This window comes from Athene noctua, chromosome 32 (assembly GCF_965140245.1).
Source record: "Athene noctua chromosome 32, bAthNoc1.hap1.1, whole genome shotgun sequence".
Classification (NCBI taxonomy): domain Eukaryota; kingdom Metazoa; phylum Chordata; class Aves; order Strigiformes; family Strigidae; genus Athene; species Athene noctua.
Window position 1 is genome coordinate 1851446 of NC_134068.1, and position 21958 is coordinate 1873403.

Consider the following 21958-nt stretch of genomic DNA (forward strand, 5'->3'; position numbering starts at 1 on the left):
GAGGCGCTAGGAATCGTAGTCTTCATCTTCTTCCTCTTCCTCGCGGGTACGGGGGGGGCCAGGGGCTGGGGGGAGCCCCCCGGGAGCCCCCCTGGGAGCGTTGGGGGGGGCCCCAGCGGTGCGAAGGGGACCCCGGGGCTGTGGGAGAGGGTTCAGGTGTTGAGGGGGGGGGACACACACTTCAGACAGTTTACCCCCCCCCAAAAAAAAAAAAAAAAAAAAGGGGGGCCCTAAGCACATCCCCCTCCCCACGCTTAAAAATCTGGGGGTTAGGGGGGGGTTTTCCCTAGCCCCCCCTCAAAAAAAAAAAAGGATTCAAGTGTCTGGGTGTGCCCCCCCCTTAAAAAAAAGGGGTGTCAAAGTATGCCCCCCCCCCCGCAAAAAAAAGGGATCCAGACACCCAGGAGGCTGCACCCAACTCCCCCCCCCCCGCCTTAAAAATTTGGGGGTTGGGTGTTTTTTTTCGCTACCCACCCCCCCAAAAAAAGGATTCGGGTGTCAAAGTGTGCCCCCCCCCCCCCCCCCAAAAAAAAAGGGATCCAGGTGTCTGCGTGCCCCCCCCCCCCCCTTAATAAAAAAGCACCCAGACATCCACAGGGTTACACCCCCACCCCCCCCCTTAAAAATCCAGATTTTAGGGGTTTTTTTCCAACCCCCCCCAATAAAAAAAGAAGCCAGGTGTCTGAGTGTGCCCCCCACCCCAAAAAAAAAAGGGGTGGGGGTTGGTACCTGGTGAAGTTGAGGGGGGGTCGGGCGGGGGGGGGCTGCGGCGTCTCCTCCTCCCCGTCGCTGTCGCTGTCCTCAGAGTCCTCCTGGGGGGGGGACACACACACACACACAATGACAGCGGGAGATTTGGGGAGCCCCTACCCCCCCCAAATGACACCCAGCAATCCAAGACACCCCCCCCCCAAAAAAAAAACCTCTGAGGGGACCCCAATTCCACCCCCCCACCCCCCCCCATCCGCAGGGATCTGGGTGCTCCCCCACTTTTAACGGGACCCCCCCCCCCCCCCAGCCTCAAACCCCCCCTCTAAGGACCCCAGGTGTGTGGGTGCCCCCCTCTCCAAATTTCAGGGACCCCCCCCACCCCCCCAAAAAGGGGTCTGGGTGCTGCCCACCCCCCCCCGGCCCCCCCCTCTCTGGGGTGTGTGTCCCCCCCCCCCCCTCCCTTACAACCTCCTGCTCCGAGTCCGTCCCCGATTGTTTGGGGTCCTTCCCCTTGGCCCCGGGACCCCCATTTTTCCGGCCGGTTCCTGGGCGACGACCCCTGTAACAGACACACCCCCCCCCCCCCCATATTAGAGACACCCCAAAATCTGCGGGGACCCCCCCCCTGCACCCCAAAACCTGCCCCTAAACCAACACCCCCCCATCCCAACCCCGATTTCCAGGAGACCCCAAGTGACACCCCCTGCCCCCCAACTCTGCCTCCCTTTAGCACCCACAGCGAGACCCCAATTTTTTTGGGGGGGACACCCCGAAATTTGAGGGGGACTCTGACATCCAGGGGACCCCCCCACACCCCAAAACCCCCCCAAATCCCTTCCCAAGAGACCTGAGTATCCAAAGCATCACCCACCGCCCCCCCCGTATCCCTATGGCACCCACAGCAAGACCCCAAGTTTTGAGGGGGGACCCCGAAATCTGGGGAGGGGGGGGCATCCTGGTGTATGGGGGGGGAACCCCGACATCCAGGCGAACCCCCCCGCACCCCAAAACCCCCCCAAATCCCTTCCCACGTGACCAAGGTGTCCAGAACATCCCCCCCTTCTGTACCCCTGTGACACCCACAGCGGGACCCCAAGTTTTTTGAGGGGGGACCCTCAAATTTGGGGGGGATCCCGGTGTCTTGCGGGGGGACCCGATATCCAGGGGACCCCCCCGCACCCCAAAACCCCCCCAAATCCCTTCCCACGTGACTAAGGTGTCCAGAACATCACCCCCTCCTGTATCCCTATGGCACCCACAGCAAGACTCTGGGGGGGGGGGGGGGCGACACCCCCCGAAATTTAGGGGGGTCCCGGGTATTTGGGGGGGTCACCGCAGCGTCTCGCCCACCTTCGGGGTCCCCGCTCGCCCTCGCCGTGGGGCTCCTCGCCCTCCCCCTGCATGTCGGGCACCGCCGCCACCAAATCCTTCAGGAAATCGAACTGCTGCTCCAGCTCGATGCACTGCTTGCTGCGGGAGGGGGCGGGGCTCAGCAGGCCACGCCCACCCGGTGGCCACGCCCGCTCCGATGTCCCCACCCCCTGGGCTCTGAAGCCCCACCCCCTTCTCATTTGCATCAAGCTGTGGGATGGGGAAACTGAGGCACAGAGGGAGTCTCCTCCCAAAAGGGGGGACCCAGGTATTTGGGGGACCCCCCTCACCCCTAAAAGGGACCCAGGAGTCTGGGGGACCCCCCTTCACCCCTCCATAAGGGACCCAGGTCTTTGGGGGACCCCTCTCACCCCTAAAAGGGACTCAGGAGTTTGGGGGACCCCCCTTCACCCCCCCAAAAGGGACCCAGGTATTTGGGGGACCCCCCTCACCCCTAAAAGGGACCCAGGAGTCTGCGGGACCCCCCTCACCCCCCAAAAAGGGACCCAGGAGTCTGCGGGACCCCCCTCACCCCCCAAAAAGGGACTCAGGTCTTTGGGGGACCCCCCTTCACCCCTCCATAAGGGACCCAGGTCTTTGGGGGACCCCTCTCACCCCTAAAAGGGACTCAGGAGTTTGGGGGACCCCCCTTCACCCCTAAAAGGGACCCAAGAGTCTGAGGGACCCCCCCTCACCCCCCAAAAAGGGACCCAGGAGTCTGCGGGACCCCCCTCACCCCCCCAAAAGGGACCCAGGTATTTGGGGGACCCCCCTCACCCCTAAAAGGGACCCAGGAGTCTGGGGGACCCCCCCTCACCCCCCAAAAAGGGACCCAGGTATTTGGGGGACCCCCCTCACCCCCCCAAAAGGGACTCAGGAGTTTGGGGGACCCCCTTCACCCCCCCAAAAGGGACCCAGGTATTTGGGGGACCCCCCTCACCCCTAAAAGGGACCCAGGAGTCTGGGGGACCCCCCCTCACCCCCCAAAAAGGGACCCAGACTTTTGGGGGACCCCCCTCACCCCCTCCCAGACTTTTGGGGGACCCCCCTCACCCCCTCCCCCCCAAAAAAAAAGGGGGTTCCCCGGGGTGTGTTTTTTTTGGGGTGACTCACAGGTGGGACGTGGTCATGGTCTTGGCGTTGCGGGACTGGGTGACGTGACACGCCTTCCGCAGCAGCGACTCCAGGAACAGCTCCAGCGCCCGGGCTGCCTCGTTAAGGACAAGCCACGCCCCCTAGCCACGCCCACCCCGAACCCCAAAACACCCCCACGCACCCCCCCCCCAAAAAAAAAAATAATCCCAGGGGACCCCCCCGCGCCCCCCAACACCCCGGGGGATACAGATGATGACGGGGACGGCGGCCGCCACCTTCCCGATCTCCTCGTCCGTCTGCATGATCTTCTTGATCCGCGCCTGGGCGGGGCACAGAGGGAGGGGCGGGACACTGAGGCATGGCCACGCCCCCCCCATCAGCATAGGCCACGCCCACCCACCCAACCGAGGAGACACGCGCTCTGCTGCCTCCATCCTCTCAACTGGGGTGGGAAAAGGAAGGCGTAAGGCCACGCCCACTTATCTGAGGACACACCCCTTAAGGCTCAACCCTTATGAGGACACACCCCTTAAGCCCCGCCCTCTTCTCTGAGAACACACCCCCTAAACCCCCACCCCTTATATGAGGCTGCAGCCCTTAAGCCCCACCCCTTATCTGAAGCCACACCCCCTTAAGCCCCACCCCTTAGCAGAGACAGCATCCCTTAAGCCCCACCCTTTATATGAGGCCACACCCCTTAATCCCAATCTCTTAACTGAGGCCACACCCCTTAAGTCCCACCCCATATCAGACACAGCATCCCTCAAGCCCCGCCCCCTATACGAGGCCATACCCACTTAAGCCCCGCCCCCTATGCGAGGCCATACCCACTCAAGCCCCGCCCCCTGTCATAAGCTGCACCCCTTAAGCCCCACCTCTTAGCCGAGGCCACACCCCTTATCCAAGACCATACCCCTTAAGCTCCGCCCACATTCGAGGTCACACCCATTAAACCCCTCCCCTTATCCGAGGCCACACCCACTGCCTCCATCCTCTCACCTGGGGCTGGAAAAGGAGGGAGGGGGGGGAAACGCCCTGACCCCAACACAGACCCCGCCCACTCCGTGAAGCTCCGCCCCTTTACCCGAGGCCACACCCTTTCCCTCCATCCCCTCGCTTTCACCTCGAAAAGCCCCCGCCCCATCCCGCAAGCCCCGCCCCTTCCCCGAGGCCCCACCACAGGGCGTGAGTGACCCCTCCCCTCTGCAGGGAGGCCCCGCCCACCCCTCCCCGTTGCCATGGTGATCTCCCCCCCCCCTCCCTCAGGCCCGCCCGCTCTGCGCTGACCGGCGGGAACCGCGCGTTGTATTTTTTCTTCTTGCTCGGCATCGCCCCGGCCCCGGCCCGGCCCCGGGTCCCGGGTCCCGGTCCCGGTCCCGGCCCCGGCCCCGCTGGATCCCGCTCGGGCCCGGCCCTGGCCCCGCTGGGCCGCTCCCGGCCGCCGGCCGCCGCCCGCTCCCGCTCCGCTCCGCCGCGGCCTGCCGCCCGGCCCGCCCCGCCCCTTCCGGGACTAAGCCACCTCCTTTTCCGGCACACGCTCCGCCCACCACGTTGCACTGCGCACGGCCACGCCCCCCCCAATCGGGCCTTCCCTAGTTCCTCCTCCTGCCGAGACACGCCCAACACAGACAAACCACGCCCTCCCCCGCGCTGGCCACGCCCCACACAGCCAAACCACGCCCTCCACAGCCAAACACGCCTCCTCATGCCAAACCACGCCCTCCCCGCGCTCTGACCACGCCTTCCCACAGCAAAACCACGCCCTTACAGACGAACCACGCCTCCTAATGACAAACCACGCCCTCCCCACCCTGGCCACGCCTCCCCACAGCAAAACCACACCCTTACAGACGAACCACGCCTCCTAATGACAAACCACGCCCCCCCACCCCTGGCCACGCCTCCCCCCGTGCTGGCCGTGCCTCCCAATTACCAAACCACGCCCCCACCACACCTCCCTATAGCAAAACCACACCTCCCCACACTGGCCACACCTCCTCACGACAAACCACGCCCTCCCCCGCGCTGGCCACGCCCCCCACAGCCAAACCGCACCTCCCCCACGCTGGCCACGCCCTCCACGGCCAAACCACACCTCCCCCGCGCTGGCCACGCCCCCTGTGCTGTCAATCAAAGGGCGCTGTGGCCTTGGACCGTTTATTGGGGTGACCCCAGCGGGGTGGGGGAGGGGCGGGGCTCCCCCCCTCCCCCCAAAGGCACTTTGGTTCTGGGGGGGAGGGGTTAATGCTGGTGGGGCGGGGCGAGGGGCGGGGCGTGCTCCTATTGGCTGCAACACACCAGGGGGGCGGGGCAAAGAGGCAGTGGCTGGGTCTTGGGGGGGGGGGGGCGGACCCTAAGGAGGACTCCCAGTAACACCCTCCCCCCCCCCCCCCAGTATCCTCCCAGTAGCTCCCAGTTGCAGTCCCATGGTCCCCAGTAGCTCCCAGTTGCCTCCCAGTAAGCCCAGTAGCTCCCACTGGTCCCTTGGGACATGCCGGTAGCCCCTCAGGGCTTTCCCAGTAGTTCCCAGTTGCCCCCAGTAATGTCCCAGCAACCCCCAGTCCCCCCCTGAGAACCTCCATCAGCTTCCAGCGACCCCCAGTAGCCACTCAGGTGACTCCCAGTTGCATCCCAGTAGCTCCCAGTGCCACCCAGTAGCTCCTTAGAACTGTTCCATTCCACCTAGAAGTCTCCCAGTGAGTCCCAGTAAGCTCCAGTGCTCCCTGCAAGCCTCCTAGTGACCCCCCAGAACCCTCCCAGTAGCACCCCCTAAAGTCTCCCAGTGACCCCAGAAGACTCACAGTAGCCCCCAGTTCCCTCTAGAAGCTTCCCAGTAGCCCCCCAGCTCCTCCCAGTCCCCCCAAAAGCCTCCCAGTGACTCCCAGTAGCCCCCCTAGTCCCCCCTAGAACCCACCCAGTAGTCCCCCAGTCTCTCCTAGAAGCCTCCCAGTGACTCCCAGTAACACCCCAGTCCCCCCTAGAACCCTCCCAGTAGCTCCCAGTCCCCCCAAAAAGCCTCCCAGTGACTCCCAGTAACCCCCCAGTCCCCCCTAAAACCCACCCAGTAACTCCCAGTCCCCCTAAAAGCCTCCCAGTGACTCCCAGTAACCCCCCAGTCCCCCCTAAAACCCACCCAGTAACTCCCAGTCCCCCCAAAAAGCCTCCCAGTGACTCCCAGTAACCCCCCAGTCCCCCCTAAAACCCACCCAGTAACTCCCAGTCCCCCCAAAAAGCCTCCCAGTGACTCCCAGTAACCCCCCAGTCCCCCCAGTCTCTCCTAGAAGCCTCCCAGTGACTCCCAGTAACCCCCCCCAGTCCGTCCCAGTTAGGAGGAGGGGAACTGGCTGAGGAAGGCACTGAAATCCAGGTCCCCCAAGGAAGGCAGCGAGTCCTCGGGGGCCCCCCCCCCCCCTAAATCGGGTGCCCCCCCTAACTCAGGACCCCCCCCCGACTGAAGACTCCCCCCAATTTCGGGTGCCCCCCCCGGGGGCTGACTCAGCACCAACCGAGCGATGGCTTCGGGGTACGACATCAGCATGGGGGGGCCCCCGAAATCTTGAGAGGGAGCCCCAAAATCAGAAACCCCCCCTCCAAAATCCGGGGGGGGGTCCCCGAAAGTTGAAGGGGGTTCCGAGGGACCCAACAAACGTTGGACGTCGGCGGCGTTGATGGTATCGAGGGGGGGGAAAGGGGGGTCCCCCAAAAGCGCTCCTAAATCCAAAGGGGGGGCTCCACCCGCCGCACCCCCCGCGCTGACCCCCCCTCCTGGGGGGGGCCCCTCTTCAAACTGCAGCTGCAGCAAAGCCTCGGCCAGGGGCTCCGGTTCAGAGGGGGGGGCCCCCAAAAGCCCCCCCGAACCCCCAAAAGAGAAGGAGGAGGCTGGGGGGAGAGCTGGAGAGGGGGGGGGGGAAAGGGTGAGGGAGGGGCTCGACCCCCCCTCATTTGCCCCCCCCATCCCCTATTTGCCTCCAGCCCCCCCCAAATTACCCCCCACTCTCCCATTTGCCCCCCACACTTGCCCCCCTATTTTTACCCCCCAATTTACCCCCCCACTCCCTTTTGCCCCCCAAGAGCCCCCCCTTGTGCCCCCCACCCCCCAATTTACCCCCCCTTGCCCCTCACCCCCTGTTGCCCCCCCATTTACCCTCCCTCCATTTTACCCCCCACAATTTTTGCCCCCCAATTTGCCCCCCATTCCCTTTTGCCCCCCAAAAGACCCCCCCTTGTGCCCCCCACCGCCCAATTTACCCCGCAATTTATCCCCCCTTGCCCCCCCCCCCCCATTGGCTCACCCATGCTGGGGGGGGGCTGGGGGGCCGGGGGGGGCCGTGAGGGCACCGCGATGCGCCGGGGGGGCCGGGGCTCGGTGGGCGTCGGACCTTTGGGGGGGGGGGGACATACACACACACACAAAATAGGGGTGCGCTGTCAGGGACCCCAATAGCCCCCCAAGACACCAAAATACACCCCCCCCAGGGATACACCCCCCCCCTCAGGGCCCCAAATAACCCCTGCAGGGACCCTCAATACCCCCCCCCGGGCCCCCCAATACCCCCCAGAGCCCCCCAATACCCCCAAATACACCCCTGGGACCCCCCCAGGGACCCCAATATGCCCCCCAAGGCCCCCCAATACCACCCAGGGACCCCCAATACCCCCCAGGACCCCCCCCAGAGCCCCTCAATCCCCCCAGGGACCCCCAATACCCCCCAGGACCCCCCCCCAGAGCCCCTCAATCCCCCCAGGGACCCCCAATACCCCCCAAGACCCCCCCCAGAGCCCCTCAATCCCCCCAGGGACCCCCAATACCCCCCAGAAACCCCCCCCAGAGCCCCTCAATGCCCCCAGGGACCCCCAATACCCCGCAGGACCCCCCCCAGAGGCCCTCAATCCCCCCAGGGACCCCCAATACCCCCCAGGACCCCCCCCCAGAGCCCCTCAATCCCCCCAGGGACCCCCAATACCCACCAATACCCCCCCAGGGCTCCTCAATACCCCCCAGGAACCCCAAGACCCCCCACAACCACCCCCCAGAGCCCCTCAATCCCCCCAAGGACCCCCAATTCCCCCCCCCAGGGCTCCCAATCACCCCCTCAAGACCCCCAACCCCCCCCCGGGCCCCCCCAAACCCCTCGGCGCCCCCCCACCAGGCAGGGGGCTGCGCTGGACGAAGGAGCGGAAGGTCTCGCGGGTGCGTTTGCGCTTCTCCTCGATGCACTGCAGGTCCCCTGCACCAGTAACGGCCAGTTACCTCCCAGTTAACACCCAGTCAGCCCTCCGTTACCCCCCAGTCAAACCCAGCAACCCCTCAGTCACCTCTCAACCACAGCAGTTACCTCCCAGTCACACCCAGTGATCCCCCAGTCACCTCCCAGTAACACCCAGTGACTCCCAGTCACCTCCAGCCACCTTTCAGTCACACCAGTTACTTCCCAGTTACCTTCCAGTCACCCCCAGTGACTCAAGAGTCTCCTCCAGTCACCTTGCAGTAACCCCCACTGACCTGCCACTCATCCCCAGTGAGCTCCCACTCACACCAGTTACCTCCCAGTCACTCCCAGTCACACTCCCCTGTCAACACTAGAGACCCCAAGAACCCAGATGTGTCCCCAGGGTGTCAACAGGGACTTGGGAGCACCCCAGGGTGACAGAAGGGACCCTGGCAGGCCCCCGGAGTGCCAAAGGGACCCAGAAGTGCCCCCAGGGTGCCAAAAGGGACCCGGGAGCACCCCAGGGTGACAAAGGGGACCCCAATGTGCCCCCAGGGTGCTGAAAGGGACCTGGGAGCACCCCAGGGTGCCAAGAGGGACCCAGGAGCACCCCAGGGTGACAAAAGTGACCCACAAGTGCCCCCAGGGTGCCAACAGGGACCCAGCAGCACCCCAGGGTGCCAAGAGGGACCCACAAGTGCCCCCAGGGTACCAAGAGGGACCCACAAGTGCCCCCAGGGTGCCAAGAGGGATCCAGGAGCACCCCAGGGTGCCAAGAGGGAGCTGGGAGCACCCCAGGGTGACAAAAGTGACCCACAAGTGCCCCCAGGATGTCAACAGGGACCCGGGAGCACCCCAGGGTGACAAAAGTGACCCACAAGTGCCCCCAGGGTGCCAACAGGGACCCGGGAGCACCCCAGGGTGACAAAAGTGACACAGAAGTGCCCCCAGGGTGCCAACAGGGACCCGGGAGCACCCCAGGGTGACAAAAGTGACACAGAAGTGCCCCCAGGGTGCCAAGAGGGACCCAGGAGCACCCCAGGGTGACAAAAGTGACCCACAAGTGCCCCCAGGGTGCCAACAGGGACCCAGCAGCACCCCAGGGTACCAAGAGGGACCCACAAGTGCCCCCAGGATGTCAACAGGGACCCGGGAGCACCCCAGGGTGACAAAAGTGACACAGAAGTGCCCCCAGGGTGCCAAGAGGGACCCACAAGTGCCCCCAGGGTACCAAGAGGGACCCACAAGTGCCCCCAGGGTGCCAAGAGGGACCCACAAGTGCCCCCAGGGTGCCAAAAGGGACCCGGGAGCACCCCAGGGTGCCAAGAGGGAGCTGGAAGCACCCCAGGGTGACAAAAGTGACCCACAAGTGCCCCCAGGGTGCCAAGAGGGACCCACAAGTGCCCCCAGGGTACCAAGAGGGACCCACAAGTGCCCCCAGGGTGCCAAGAAGGACCCGGGAGCACCCCAGGGTGCCAAGAAGGACCCGGGAGCACCCCAGGGTGACAAAAGTGACCCACAAGTGCCCCCAGGGTGCCGAGAGGGACCCGGGAGCACCCCAGGGTGCCAAGAAGGACCCGGGAGCACCCCAGGGTGACAAAAGTGACCCACAAGTGCCCCCAGGGTGCCGAGAGGGACCCGGGAGCACCCCAGGGTGCCTCAGGGGACCCCGGCAGCCCCCCCGGGGCAGTACCGTGGTGGGGCAGGTAGCGGAAGTCCATGGGCTCGCTGCGCTCGCGGTCGGAGGGGCGCTGGAGCTGCATGCGGACGGTGACGGGCTGGCGCAGCGCGGCCTCGCGGTACGGCGGCGTGCGGAACACGATGGCGACCTGGCGGTGAACGTCGGCCTGCGCGAAGGAGCCCTTGGCCTCCCAGCCCTCGGCCGAGAAACGCACCTCGATGTCCTCTGCGGGGCGCGGGGCGGGGTGAGGGGGGGGGACACGGCCACCCCCCCCGACACACACACACACACACACACACACACACACGCTCCCTATCCAGGAGTTTTGGGGGGAATCGGGAGGTTTGGGGCACCCAGGTGTCCAGGGGGGGAGGCGGGGGTTTGGGGGGGACCCGGGGGTTTGGGGGGGACTCGGGGGTTTGGGGGGGACCAGGGGGTTTGGGGGGGACCCAGGGGTTTGGGGGTGGGACCCGGGGGTTTGGGGGGGACTCGGGGTTTTGGGGGGCACTCGGGGGTTTGGGGGGCACTCGGGGGTTTGGGGGGGACTCGGGGGTTTGGGGGGGACCCAGGGGTTTGGGGGTGGGACCCGGGGGTTTGGGGGGGACTCGGGGTTTTGGGGGGCACTCGGGGGTTTGGGGGGGACCCTGGGGTTTGGGGGGGACTCGGGGGTTTGGGGGGGACCCAGGGGTTTGGGGGGGACCCTGGGGTTTGGGGGGCACCCAGGGGTTTGGGGGTGACCCGGGGGTTTGGGGGTGGGACCCAGGGGTTTGGGGGGGACTCGGGGGTTTGGGGGGGACCCTGGGGTTTGGGGGGGGACTCGGGGGTTTGGGGGGGACCCGGGGGTTTGGGGGCACCCGGGGGTTTGGGGGGGACTCGGGGGTTTGGGGGGGACCCCGGGGTTTGGGGGCACCCGGGGGTTTGGAGGGGACTCGGGGGTTTGGGGGGGACCCCGGGGTTTGGGGGCACCCGGGGGTTTGGGGGGCACTCGGGGGTTTGGGGGGACCCGGGGGTTTGGGGGGGACTCGGGGGTTTGGGGGGGGGACTCGGGGGTTTGGGGGCACCCAGGGGTTTGGGGGGGACTCGGGGGTTTGGGGGGACCCAGGGGTTTGGGGGGGACTCGGGGGTTTGGGGGGGGGACTCGGGGGTTTGGGGGCACCCAGGGGTTTGGGGGGGACTCGGGGGTTTGGGGGGACCCAGGGGTTTGGGGGGGACCCGGGGGTTGGGGGGGACCCGGGGGTTTGGGGGCACCCGGGGGTTTGGGGGGGACCCGGGGGTTTGGGGGGGACTCGGGGGTTTGGGGGGGACCCTGGGGTTTGGGGGGGACCCGGGGGTTTGGGGGGGACCCGAGGGTTTGGGGGGGACCCTGGGGTTTGGGGGGGACTCGGGGGTTTGGGGGGGACCCTGGGGTTTGGGGGGGACCCGGGGATTTGGGGGGGACTCGGGGGTTTGGGGGGGACCCGGGGGTTTGGGGGGGACACAATAGTCCAGGGGGGATCCAGGAGTCTGGGGGTGACCCAGGAGTTTAGGGGTGACCCGGGGGTTTGGGGGGACTCGGGGGTTTTGGGGGGGACCCAGGAGTCTGGGTGTGACCCAGGAGTTTGGGGGGGACCTGGGACTTTTGGGGGGACCCAGGAGTCTGAGGGTGACCCAGGGGTTTGGGGGGACCCAATAGTCCAGGGGGGACTCAGGAGTTTAGGGGGACCCGGGGGTTTGGGGGAGACCCAGGACTTTTGTGGGGGACCCAGGAGTTTGGGGGGGACCCGCGGGCTTGGGGGGGACCCAGGAGTATGGGGGTGACATGGGGGTTTGGGGGGGCACATGGGGGTTTGGGGGGAACCCAGAACTTTTGGGGGGGACCCAGGAATTTGGGGGGTCCCGGGGGTTTGTGGGTACCCAGGAGTTATGGGGGACTCAATAGTCCAGGGGGGATGCAGGCAGCTGGGGGGGACCCCAGAAGTATGGGGGGACCCAGGAGTTTTGGGGGGGGGGGGGGGGGTGTCCGAGGTGTCCTGGGGAAGGGGGGGGACCCCAGGGTATTTTTTGGGGGGCCCCCGTCGTGCCCTGACCTTTCTGGACTTTGTCGCAGAGCAGGAAGATCTCGTCCCCCCCCCGGCAGCTCCCCGAGTTCCGGTTCACCCGGCAGATCCGCAGCTCCGCCGTGCTGGGGGCGCCTGGGGGGGCACGGGGGTCACGGGGTCATGGGGGGGTCACAGGGTCATGGGGGGTCACATGAGGGGGTCACATGAGGGGGTCACATGAGGGGGTCACATGAGGGGGTCACAGGGTCATGGGGGTTTACATGATCATGGGGGGGTCACAGGGTCATGGGGGGCACATGGGGGGGTCACAGGGTCATGGGAAGGTCACTGGGGGGGTCACGGGGTCACGGGGGAGTCACATGGTCATGGGGGTCACATGGGGGGTCACATGGGGGGTCACAGGGTCATGGGGGTTTACGTGATCATGGGGGGTCACAGGGTCATGGGGGGCACATGGGAAGGTCACTGGGGGGTCACGTGCTCATGGGGGGGTCACATGGTCATGGGGGGTCACATGGGGGGTCACATGAGGGGGTCACAGGGTCATGGGGGTTTACATGATCATGGGGGGGTCACAGGGTCATGGGGGGCACATGGGGGGGTCACAGGGTCATGGGAAGGTCACTGGGGGGGTCACGGGGTCATGGGGGGTCACTGGGGGGGTCACGGGGTCATGGGAAGGTCACTGGGGGGGTCACATGGGGGTCACATGCACAGGGTCATGGGGGTTTACATGATCATGGGGGGTCACAGGGTCATGGGAAGGTCACTGGGGGGGTCACAGGGTCATGGGAACGTCACTGGGGGGGTCACAGGGTCATGGGGGGGTCACACGGGGGTCACACTGTCATGGGGGGGTCATATGGGGGGGTCACATGGTCATGGAGATTTAGATGATCATGGGGGGGTCACAGGGTCATGGGGAGGTCACAGGGTCATGGGGGGTCACATGGGGGGTCACATGATCGTAGGGGGAATCACACGGTCATGCGGGCACATGGGGGGGGTCACACGGTCATGAGGGGGTCACATGGGGAGGGCACAAGGTGACACGGGGCCACGTGGGGTGGCACAAGGTCATGGGGGTGACCCAGGGTGACGTGGGGTGACCCAGAGGGTGACACGGGGTCACAGGAGGGCGTAAGGACACATGGGGTGACACGGGGCGACACAGGGCCACAGGAGGCGGCATAAGGTCACACGGGGTGACACGGGGTGACACGGGGTGTCACATAGGGTGACACGAGGTCACAGGAAGTGGTGTAAGGTCACACGGGGTGACAGGAAGTGGCATTAAGGTGACACGGGGTGATACGGGGTGATACGGGGTGACACGATGTCACACAGTGTGACATGAGGTGGTGTAAGGTTACATGGGGTGACATGAGGCGACACACGGTGTCACATAGGGTGACACAAGATCACAGAAGGTGACGTAAGGTCACAAGGGGTGACAGGAAGTGGCATTAAGGTGACACAGGGTGACACGGGGTCACAGGAGGTGGCGAAAGGTCAAACGGGGGGACACAGGGTGACACGGGGTGACAGGAGGTGGCGTAAGATGACACATGGTGACACACGGTGACACGAGGTGACACGGGGTCACAGAAGGTGGTGTAAGGTCACACTGGGTGACAGGAAGTGGCGTTAAGGTGACACAGGGTGACAAGAGGTGGCGTTAAGGTGACACAGGGTGACAAGAGGTGGCGTAGGGTCACACGAGGCAGCGTTAAGGTGACACGGTGTGACAGGGTGACAGGAGGTGGCGTTAAGGTGACACGGGGTGACAGGAGGTGGCGTAGGGTCACACGGGGTGACACGTGGTGACAGGAGGCAGCGTTAAGGTGACACGGGGTGACAGGGTGACAGGAGGTGGCGTTAAGGTCACACGGGGTGACAGGAGGTGGCGTAGGGTCACACAGGGTGACACGGGGTGACAGGAGGCAGCGATAAGGTGACACAGGGTGACACGGGGTGACAAGAGGTGGCGTTAAGGTCACACGGGGTGACACGGGGTCACAGGAGGCGGCGTTAAGGTGACACGGGGTGACACGGGGTGACAGTGCCAGGCCCCGCCCCTGCCAGGCGCGTTGGGGACACCCCTGTCACGGCCACCGCTGGCCTCACACCTGTGCAGAACACGTGACCAACCACCCTGTCACGTGATCGCCTGGCACGTCACGTGACCCCGCAGCATCACGTGATTGCCCGGTGCATCACGTCACAGGACCGCAGGGGTGTTTCACGTGACCGTGCACCGCGTCACGTGATTGACACGTTCCCCCGTGTCTCGTGATCACGCGTGTCACGTGACTCTGCAACGTGTCACGTGTGTCGGAAAGGTGGGAGGGGCCTGGGGGGCACTCAGGGGGGGTTGGGGGGGGGCAGGGGAAGTCTGGGGGGGCTACAGGGGGTCTGGGGGGGGGTAAGAGGGGTCTGAAGGGGCTACAGGGACATATAGGGAGATCTGGGGGGGTTATGGGGGTCTGGGGGGGCTATGGGGACATATAGGGAAATCTGGGGGGGCTACAGAGGGTCTAGGGGGGACTCTGGGGGGGTCCAAGGAGATCTGGGGGGGCTACAAGGGATATGGGGGGGCTACAAGGGGGGCTATGGGGACATATAGGGAGATCTGGGGGGGTTATGGGGGTCTGGGGGGGCTACAGGGGGTCTGGGGGGGCTATGGGGACATATAGGGAAATCTGGGGGGGCTACAGAGGGTCTAGGGGGGACTCTGGGGGGGTCTAAGGAGATCTGGGGGGGCTACAAGGGCTATGGGGACATATAGGGAGATCTGGGGGGGTTATGGGGGTCTGGGGGGGCTATGGGGACATATAGGAAGATCTGGGGGGGCTACAGAGGGTCTAGGGGGGACTCTGGGGGGGTCCAAGGAGATCTGGGGGGGCTACAAGGGATATGGGGGGGCTACAAGGGGGGCTATGGGGACATATAGGGAGATCTGGGGGGGTTATGGGGGTCTGGGGGGGCTACAGGGGGTCTGGGGGGGCTATGGGGACATATAGGGAAATCTGGGGGGGCTACAGAGGGTCTAGGGGGGACTCTGGGGGGGTCTAAGGAGATCTGGGGGGGCTACAAGGGCTATGGGGACATATAGGGAGATCTGGGGGGGCTATGGGGGGTCTGGGGGGGTTACAGAGGATGTGGGGGGGCTACAGAGGGTCTAGGGGGGACTCTGGGGGGGTCCAAGGAGATCTGGGGGGGCTACAGGGGGTCTGGGGGGGCTACAAGGGATATGGGGGCTACAGGGGGGCTATGGGGGCTACAGGGGGGCTATGGGGACATATAGGGAGATCTGGGGGGGCTACGGGGGGTCTAGGGGGGACTCTGGGGGGGTCCAAGGAGATGTGGGGGGGCTACGGGGGGTCCATGGGGACATATAGGGAGATCTGGGGGGGCTACAGAGGATGTGGGGGGGCTACAGGGGGTCTGGGAGGAGCTACGGCAGATCTGGGGGGGTTTGGGGGGGTCTGGGGGGGGGGGCGGCTATCGGGGTCGGATTTGGGGGGGTCGGGGCGGGGGGGGGGCACTCACGGTTGTCATAGACGGGCTGGGAGAGGACGGGGGGCAGGGGGTGCAGCCCCCCGGGGCCCCGCACCCACACCTGGAAGCAGAGTCGCACCGCGCTCAGGTCGTACTCGCCCCCGCGCTGCTCCGCCGGCACTGCCAGGCACACCGTCAGCACCCAGTGCTCCCAGTACGGCCCAGTAAGCCCCAGTAACCTGCTCAGCAACCCCTAGAAACTCCCCAGGACCCCCAGGAACGCCCCAATACCCACAGAAACCCCCCAAAACCCCCAGGAACCCCCCAAAACCCCCCCGGAACCATCAGAAACGGCCCAACAACTCCCCAGTAAGTCCCAGTGCTCCCAGTACGGCCCAGTAAGCCCCAGTAACCTGCTCAGCAACCCCTAGAAACTCCCCAGGACCCCCAGGAACGCCCCAATACCCACAGAAACCCCCCAAAACCCCCCAGGAACCCCCCAGGAACCATCAGAAACGGCCCAACAACTCCCCAGTAAGTCCCAGTGCTCCCAGTAAGGCCCAGTAAGCCCCAGTAACCTGCTCAGCAACCCCTAGAAACTCCCCAGGACCCCCAGGAACGCCCCAATACCCACAGAAACCCCCCAAAACCCCCCAGGAACCCCCCAAAACCCCCCAGGAACCCCCCAAAACCCCCCAGGAACCATCAGAAACGGCCCAACAACTCCCCAGTAAGTCCCAGTGCTCCCAGTAAGGCCCAGTAAGCCCCAGTAACCCCTCCCAGCAGCCCCAAGAAACTCCCCAGGACCCCCAGGAACATCCCAGTACCCCCCGGAACCCCCCAAAACCCCCCCGGAACCATCAGAAACGGCCCAACAACTCCCCAGTAAGTCCCAGTGCTCCCAGTAAGGCCCAGTAACCCCCCTGGCACCCCCAGGACCCCCTCCAGTACCCCCAGTAACCCTCCCAATTCCCCCCAGCGCCTCCCAGTAACCCCCAGTGCCTCCCAGTAACCCTCCCAATTCCCCCCAGTGCTCCCAGTAACCCTCCCAATCCCCCCCAGCGCCTCCCAGTAACCCTCCCAATTCCCCCCAGCGCCTTCCAGTAACCCTCCCAATTCCCCCCAGTGCTCCCAGTAACCCTCCCAATTCCCCCCAGTGCTCCCAGTAACCCTCCCAATTCCCCCCAGTGCTCCCAGTAACCCTCCCAATTCCCCCCAGTGCTCCCAGTAACCCTCCCAATTCCCCCCAGTGCTCCCAGTAACCCTCCCAATTCCCCCCAGTGCTCCCAGTAACCCTCCCAATTCCCCCCAGTGCTCCCAGTAACCCTCCCAATTCCCCCCAGTGCTCCCAGTAACCCTCCCAATTCCCCCCAGTGCTCCCAGTAACCCTCCCAATTCCCCCCAGTGCTCCCAGTAACCCTCCCAATTCCCCCCAGTGCCTCCCAGTAACCCTCCCAATTCCCCCCAGTGCTCCCAGTAACCCTCCCAATTCCCCCCAGTGCTCCCAGTAACCCTCCCAATTCCCCCCAGTGCTCCCAGTAACCCTCCCAATTCCCCCCAGTGCTCCCAGTAACCCTCCCAATTCCCCCCAGTGCTCCCAGTAACCCTCCCAATTCCCCCCAGTGCTCCCAGTAACCCTCCCAATTCCCCCCAGTGCTCCCAGTAACCCTCCCAATTCCCCCCAGTGCTCCCAGTAACCCTCCCAATTCCCCCCAGTGCTCCCAGTAACCCTCCCAATTCCCCCCAGTGCTCCCAGTAACCCTCCCAATTCCCCCCAGTGCTCCCAGTAACCCTCCCAATTCCCCCCAGTGCTCCCAGTAACCCTCCCAATTCCCCCCAGTGCTCCCAGTAACCCTCCCAATTCCCCCCAGTGCTCCCAGTAACCCTCCCAATTCCCCCCAGTGCTCCCAGTAACCCTCCCAATTCCCCCCAGTGCTCCCAGTAACCCTCCCAATTCCCCCCAGTGCTCCCAGTAACCCTCCCAATTCCCCCCAGTGCTCCCAGTAACCCTCCCAATTCCCCCCAGTGCTCCCAGTAACCCTCCCAATTCCCCCCAGTGCTCCCAGTAACCCTCCCAATTCCCCCCAGTGCTCCCAGTAACCCTCCCAATTCCCCCCAGTGCCTCCCAGTAACCCTCCCAATCCCCCCCAGTGCCTCCCAGTAACCCTCCCAATCCCCCCCAGTGCCTCCCAGTAACCCTCCCAGTCCCCCCCAGTGCCTCCCAGTAACCCTCCCAATCCACCCCAGCGCCTCCCAGTAACCCCCAGTGCTCCCAGTAACCCTCCCAATTCCCCCCAGTGCCTCCCAGTAACCCTCCCAATTCCCCCCAGTCCCTCCCAGTAACCCTCCCAATTCCCCCCAGTCCCTCCCAGTAACCCTCCCAATTCCCCCCAGTCCCTCCCAGTAACCCCCAGTGCTCCCAGTAACCCTCCCAATCCCCCCCAGTGCCTCCCAGTAACCCCCAGTGCTCCTAGTAACCCTCCCAATTCCCCCAGTAACCCTCCCAATCCCCCCCAGTGCCTCCCAGTAACCCTCCCAATCCACCCCAGCGCCTCCCAGTAACCCCCAGTGCTCCCAGTAACCCTCCCAATCCCCCCCAGCGCCTCCCAGTAAACCCCAGTGCTCCTAGTAACCCTCCCAATTCCCCCCAGTGCCTCCCAGTAACCCCCAGTTCTCCCAGTAACCCTCCCAATTCCCCCCAGTGCCTCCCAGTAACCCCCCGTCCCTCCCAGTCCCCCTCCCAGTGCTCCCAGTACCGTTGAAGGGGTTGTTATTGGTGCGGATCCGCTCGGCCACCGCCGCCTCCAAATCCCGTTTTTTCACGCACTGAATCCCCAAATTCTGGAAACTGGCCCCAAAAATTGGGGGGGAAACGGGTCAGATGGGACGCAGCCATTATGGGGGGGGGGTCCCCAAAAAATTGGGGGGGTGTCCCAGGAATCGGGGAGGGGGTCCGCAGATATTTGGGGGGGTCCCAAAAATTGGGGGGAACCCCCCGATGTTTGGGGGGGGGGGTCCCCAGATATTTTGGGGGGATCCCCAACAACTTGGGGGAGGTCCCCGACATTGGGGGGGGGGGGGTCCCCCATAAAATTTTGGGGGGTCCCAGACATCTTGGAGGGGGGTCCCCAGATATTTGGGGGGGTCTCAAACATCTTGGGGGGGGTCCCCATAAATTGGGGGGCACCCCATATATTTGGGGGGGGTCTCAGACATCTTGGGGGGGTCCCCAGATATTGGGGGGAGCCCCCATATATTTTTGGGGGGGTCACAGACATCTTTGGAGGGGTCCCAGACATCTGGGGGGGGGGTTTCCCATAAATTGGGGGGCAGCCCCAGATATTTGGGGGGTCACAGACATCTTGGGGGGTCTCCAACATCGTGGGGGGGTCCCCATAAATTGGGGGAGTCCCCAGATATCTTGGGGGGGGCCCATACATTGGGGGAGTCCCCAGATATTTTGGGGGGGTCTCAGACATCTTTGGGGGGGGTCCCCAGAAATTGGGGCGGGTCCCTAGATATTTTGGGGGGGGGTGTCTCATAAATTGGGGGGAACCCCCATATATGTTAAGGGGGGGTCCCAGATATTTGGGGGGGGGTGTCCCCAAATATTTAAGGGGGGGTCCCCATAAATTGTGAGGACCCCCCCATCATATATTTTTTTTGGGGGGGGTCCCACATATCCACTTAGTTCCACACATCCAAGGGGGGACACCACCCCCCCCCCCGATATTTAGGGGATCCCAGATACCCTGGGGGGGGGTCCCCAGAAATTTTGGGGTGTCATGTGACACCCCACTAATTTGGGGGTGCCCTTGGCCCCGCCCACCTGTGGACGTTGCGCTCGGGGGGCAGCTCGGCCTCGTAGAACCCGTCCCGGCAGTCTTTGCCCACCAGCTCGTGGGGGTGCGGGCGGTGCGGGGGCTCCTTCGTCACCAGCGACACCCGCACCCGCCCCGGGCCCCGGTAGTTGTTCACCTGCAAGCCGGAGAATGGACTGGTTTGTACTGGTTTATACTGGTTTATACTGGTTTGTACTGGGAAGGTGATACGGATGATGAAAGGGGGTTTGGGGGGGTGGGTGTTGGGATTTTTACAGATGGGGGCGCTGGGGGGGGGGCCGGAGAGGGGTTAATGGGGTTCCCAGGTGGGTACCGGTGCGTAATGGCTTATACTGGTTTATACTGGTTTGTACTGGGAAGGTGATACGGATGATGAAAGGGGGTTTGGGGGGGTGGGTGTTGGGATTTTTACAGATGGGGGCGCTGGGGGGGGGCCCGGAGAGGGGTTAATGGGGTTCCCAGGTGGGTACCGGTGCGTAATGGCTTATACTGGTTTATACTGGTTTGTACTGGGAAGGCGATACGGATGATGAAAGGGGGTTTGGGGGGGTGGGTGTTGGGATTTTTACAGATGGGGGCGCTGGGGGGGGGCCCGGAGAGGGGTTAATGGGGTTCCCAGGTGGGTACCGGTGCGTAATGGCTTATACTGGTTTATACTGGTTTGTACTGGGAAGGTGATATGGATGATGAAAGGGGGTTTGGGGGGGTGGGTGTTGGGATTTTTACAGATGGGGGCGCTGGGGGGGGGCGCGGAGAGGGGTTAATGGGGTTCCCAGGTGGGTACCGGTGCGTAATGGCTTATACTGGTTTATACTGGTTTGTACTGGGAAGGTGATACGGATGATGAAAGGGGGTTTGGGGGGGTGGGTGTTGGGATTTTTACAGATGGGGGCGCTGGGGGGGGGCCCGGAGAGGGGTTAATGGGGTTCCCATGTGGGTACCAAAGTGCATCGTGCCTTATATTGGTTTATACTGGTTTCTACTGGTTTATATTGGGAAAAATCTATGGATGATAGGAAGGGTTTGGGGGGGTGGGTGCTGTGATTGCTCTAGATGGGGGCACTGGGGGGGGGCCCGGAGAGGGTTTAAGGGGGTTCCCATGTGGGTACGAGTGTGCATGATGCCTTATCCGGGTTTATACTGGTCTATACTGGTTTCTACTGGGAAACTTGTATGGATGACAGGAGGGGTTTTGGGGGGGTGGGTGCTGTGATCACTCTAGATGGGGGCACTGGGGGGGGCCCGAGGAGGGTTTAAGGGGGTTCCCATGTGGGTACCAGCGTGCACGATGCCTTATCCGGGTTTATACTGGTCTATACTGGTTTCTACTGGTTTATACTGGGAAAATTCTATGGATGATAGCAGTAGTTTTGGGGGGGTGGGTGCTGTGATCACTCTAGATGGGGGCACTGGGGGGGGCCCGGGGAGGGTTTAAGGGGGTTCCCATGTGGGTACCAGCGTGCACGATGCCTTATCGGGGTTTATACTGGTCTATACTGGTTTCTACTGGTTTATACTGGGAAAATTCTATGGATGATAGCAGTAATTTTGGGGGGGTGGGTGCTGTGATCGCTCTAGATGGGGGCACCGGGGGGGGCCCGGGGAGGGTTTAAGGGGGTTCCCATGTGGGTACCAGCGTGCACGATGCCTTATCCGGGTTTATACTGGTCTATACTGGTTTCTACTGGTCTATACTGGTTTCTGGCGGGCACTCACGCGGATGGTGGGGTGGGTCTTGGTGGTGTCGGTGCTGTGCTCCCCGGGGATGCTGCCGGCCGAGCGCCCCTCGCACTTGTAGCGGAAACGCATCCCCCGCGGCTTCGGCTGCTCCAGGATCTCCACGAAGGGGGCGCCGCCCCCCCCCGCCTCTGTTTTTTTTTTTGGGGGGGACACACACACCCAGGGTGAGACACACCCCCCCGCCCCCCAAAATCCACCCCCACACACATTTCGAGTGAGGGCAGATCCCCAAATTTCCACACACACCCCCCCCCCAAACTCACCCTGCGCACCCCAGTCTTGTTGCAGGAGGAAGGGGAGAAGATCCGGGGGGGTCACTGGGGTGGAAAAAAAAAAAAAAAAAAAAAAGGTGGGGGGGGGTCGTATTAACGGGGCGTGGTCCCCCCTCCCTCTCCCCCAAAGCTTTCACCCCGCTTTTAACCCGCCTCCTTCCTCCTTAAAGCGCTCTCGCTGCCGTGTTAACCCTGGAACCTACTGACGGCCCCCCGTCGCTTTGACGTCAGGAAGGGAAGGAAAATTTTAAAAAAGGGGGGCCCCCCCACACCCGTAAATAAAAGAGGGGGGGCGTGGCACTCACCGTCGTCCATGGCGAGGGGGGGGACACCGGGGGGGTCCCGGGAACACCGGGGAAGGGAAAGGGGAGGGGAAGGGGGGGGGGGGCGGCACGATCCCGCCGCTGCTTGCGGAAGTGCGCGCCCCACGTGACCGCGGCTGCCGGGAAGGCCCCACCCTTTTCTTTGACATAAACCAGGGGCGAGGGGGGCGTGG

General features: G+C 64.2%; 2 protein-coding genes across 2 annotated transcripts; both read right to left on the reverse strand.

Annotated features, from left to right (window-relative positions):
• Positions 1-6: 6 nt before the first annotated feature.
• DRAP1 (DR1 associated protein 1) lies at positions 7-4664 on the reverse strand. The gene is given in 8 exon segments (XM_074930260.1): positions 7-86; positions 89-138; positions 730-812; positions 1180-1270; positions 2062-2181; positions 3196-3289; positions 3425-3497; positions 4465-4664. Coding segments are annotated over 8 exon segments (633 nt in total). The 5' UTR covers positions 4507-4664.
• Positions 4665-6436: 1772 nt separating this feature from the next.
• RELA (RELA proto-oncogene, NF-kB subunit) lies at positions 6437-21859 on the reverse strand. Its single transcript, XM_074930243.1, has 11 exons — positions 21768-21859; positions 21454-21507; positions 21167-21321; positions 19438-19586; positions 18365-18456; positions 15660-15788; positions 12135-12239; positions 10081-10293; positions 8325-8405; positions 7470-7556; positions 6437-7068 (listed from the first exon to the last, which is right to left on the reverse strand). The coding sequence occupies exons 1-11, from the start codon at positions 21775-21777 to the stop codon at positions 6503-6505; spliced, it is 1641 nt and encodes a 546-aa protein (XP_074786344.1). The 5' UTR covers positions 21778-21859; the 3' UTR covers positions 6437-6502.
• Between the last annotated feature and the right edge of the window lie 99 nt (positions 21860-21958).

What these genes read in the sequence shown, in the direction of transcription:
- RELA (XM_074930243.1), bottom strand. An exon ending in CAATAACAACCCCTTCAACG is followed by an intron (nt 15,789 to 18,364) that starts GTACTGGGAGCA and finishes TGTGCCTGGCAG; the next exon opens with TGCCGGCGGAGCAGCGCGGG. An exon ending in CCGCTACCTGCCCCACCACG is followed by an intron (nt 8,406 to 10,080) that starts GTACTGCCCCGG and finishes TTACTGGTGCAG; the next exon opens with GGGACCTGCAGTGCATCGAG.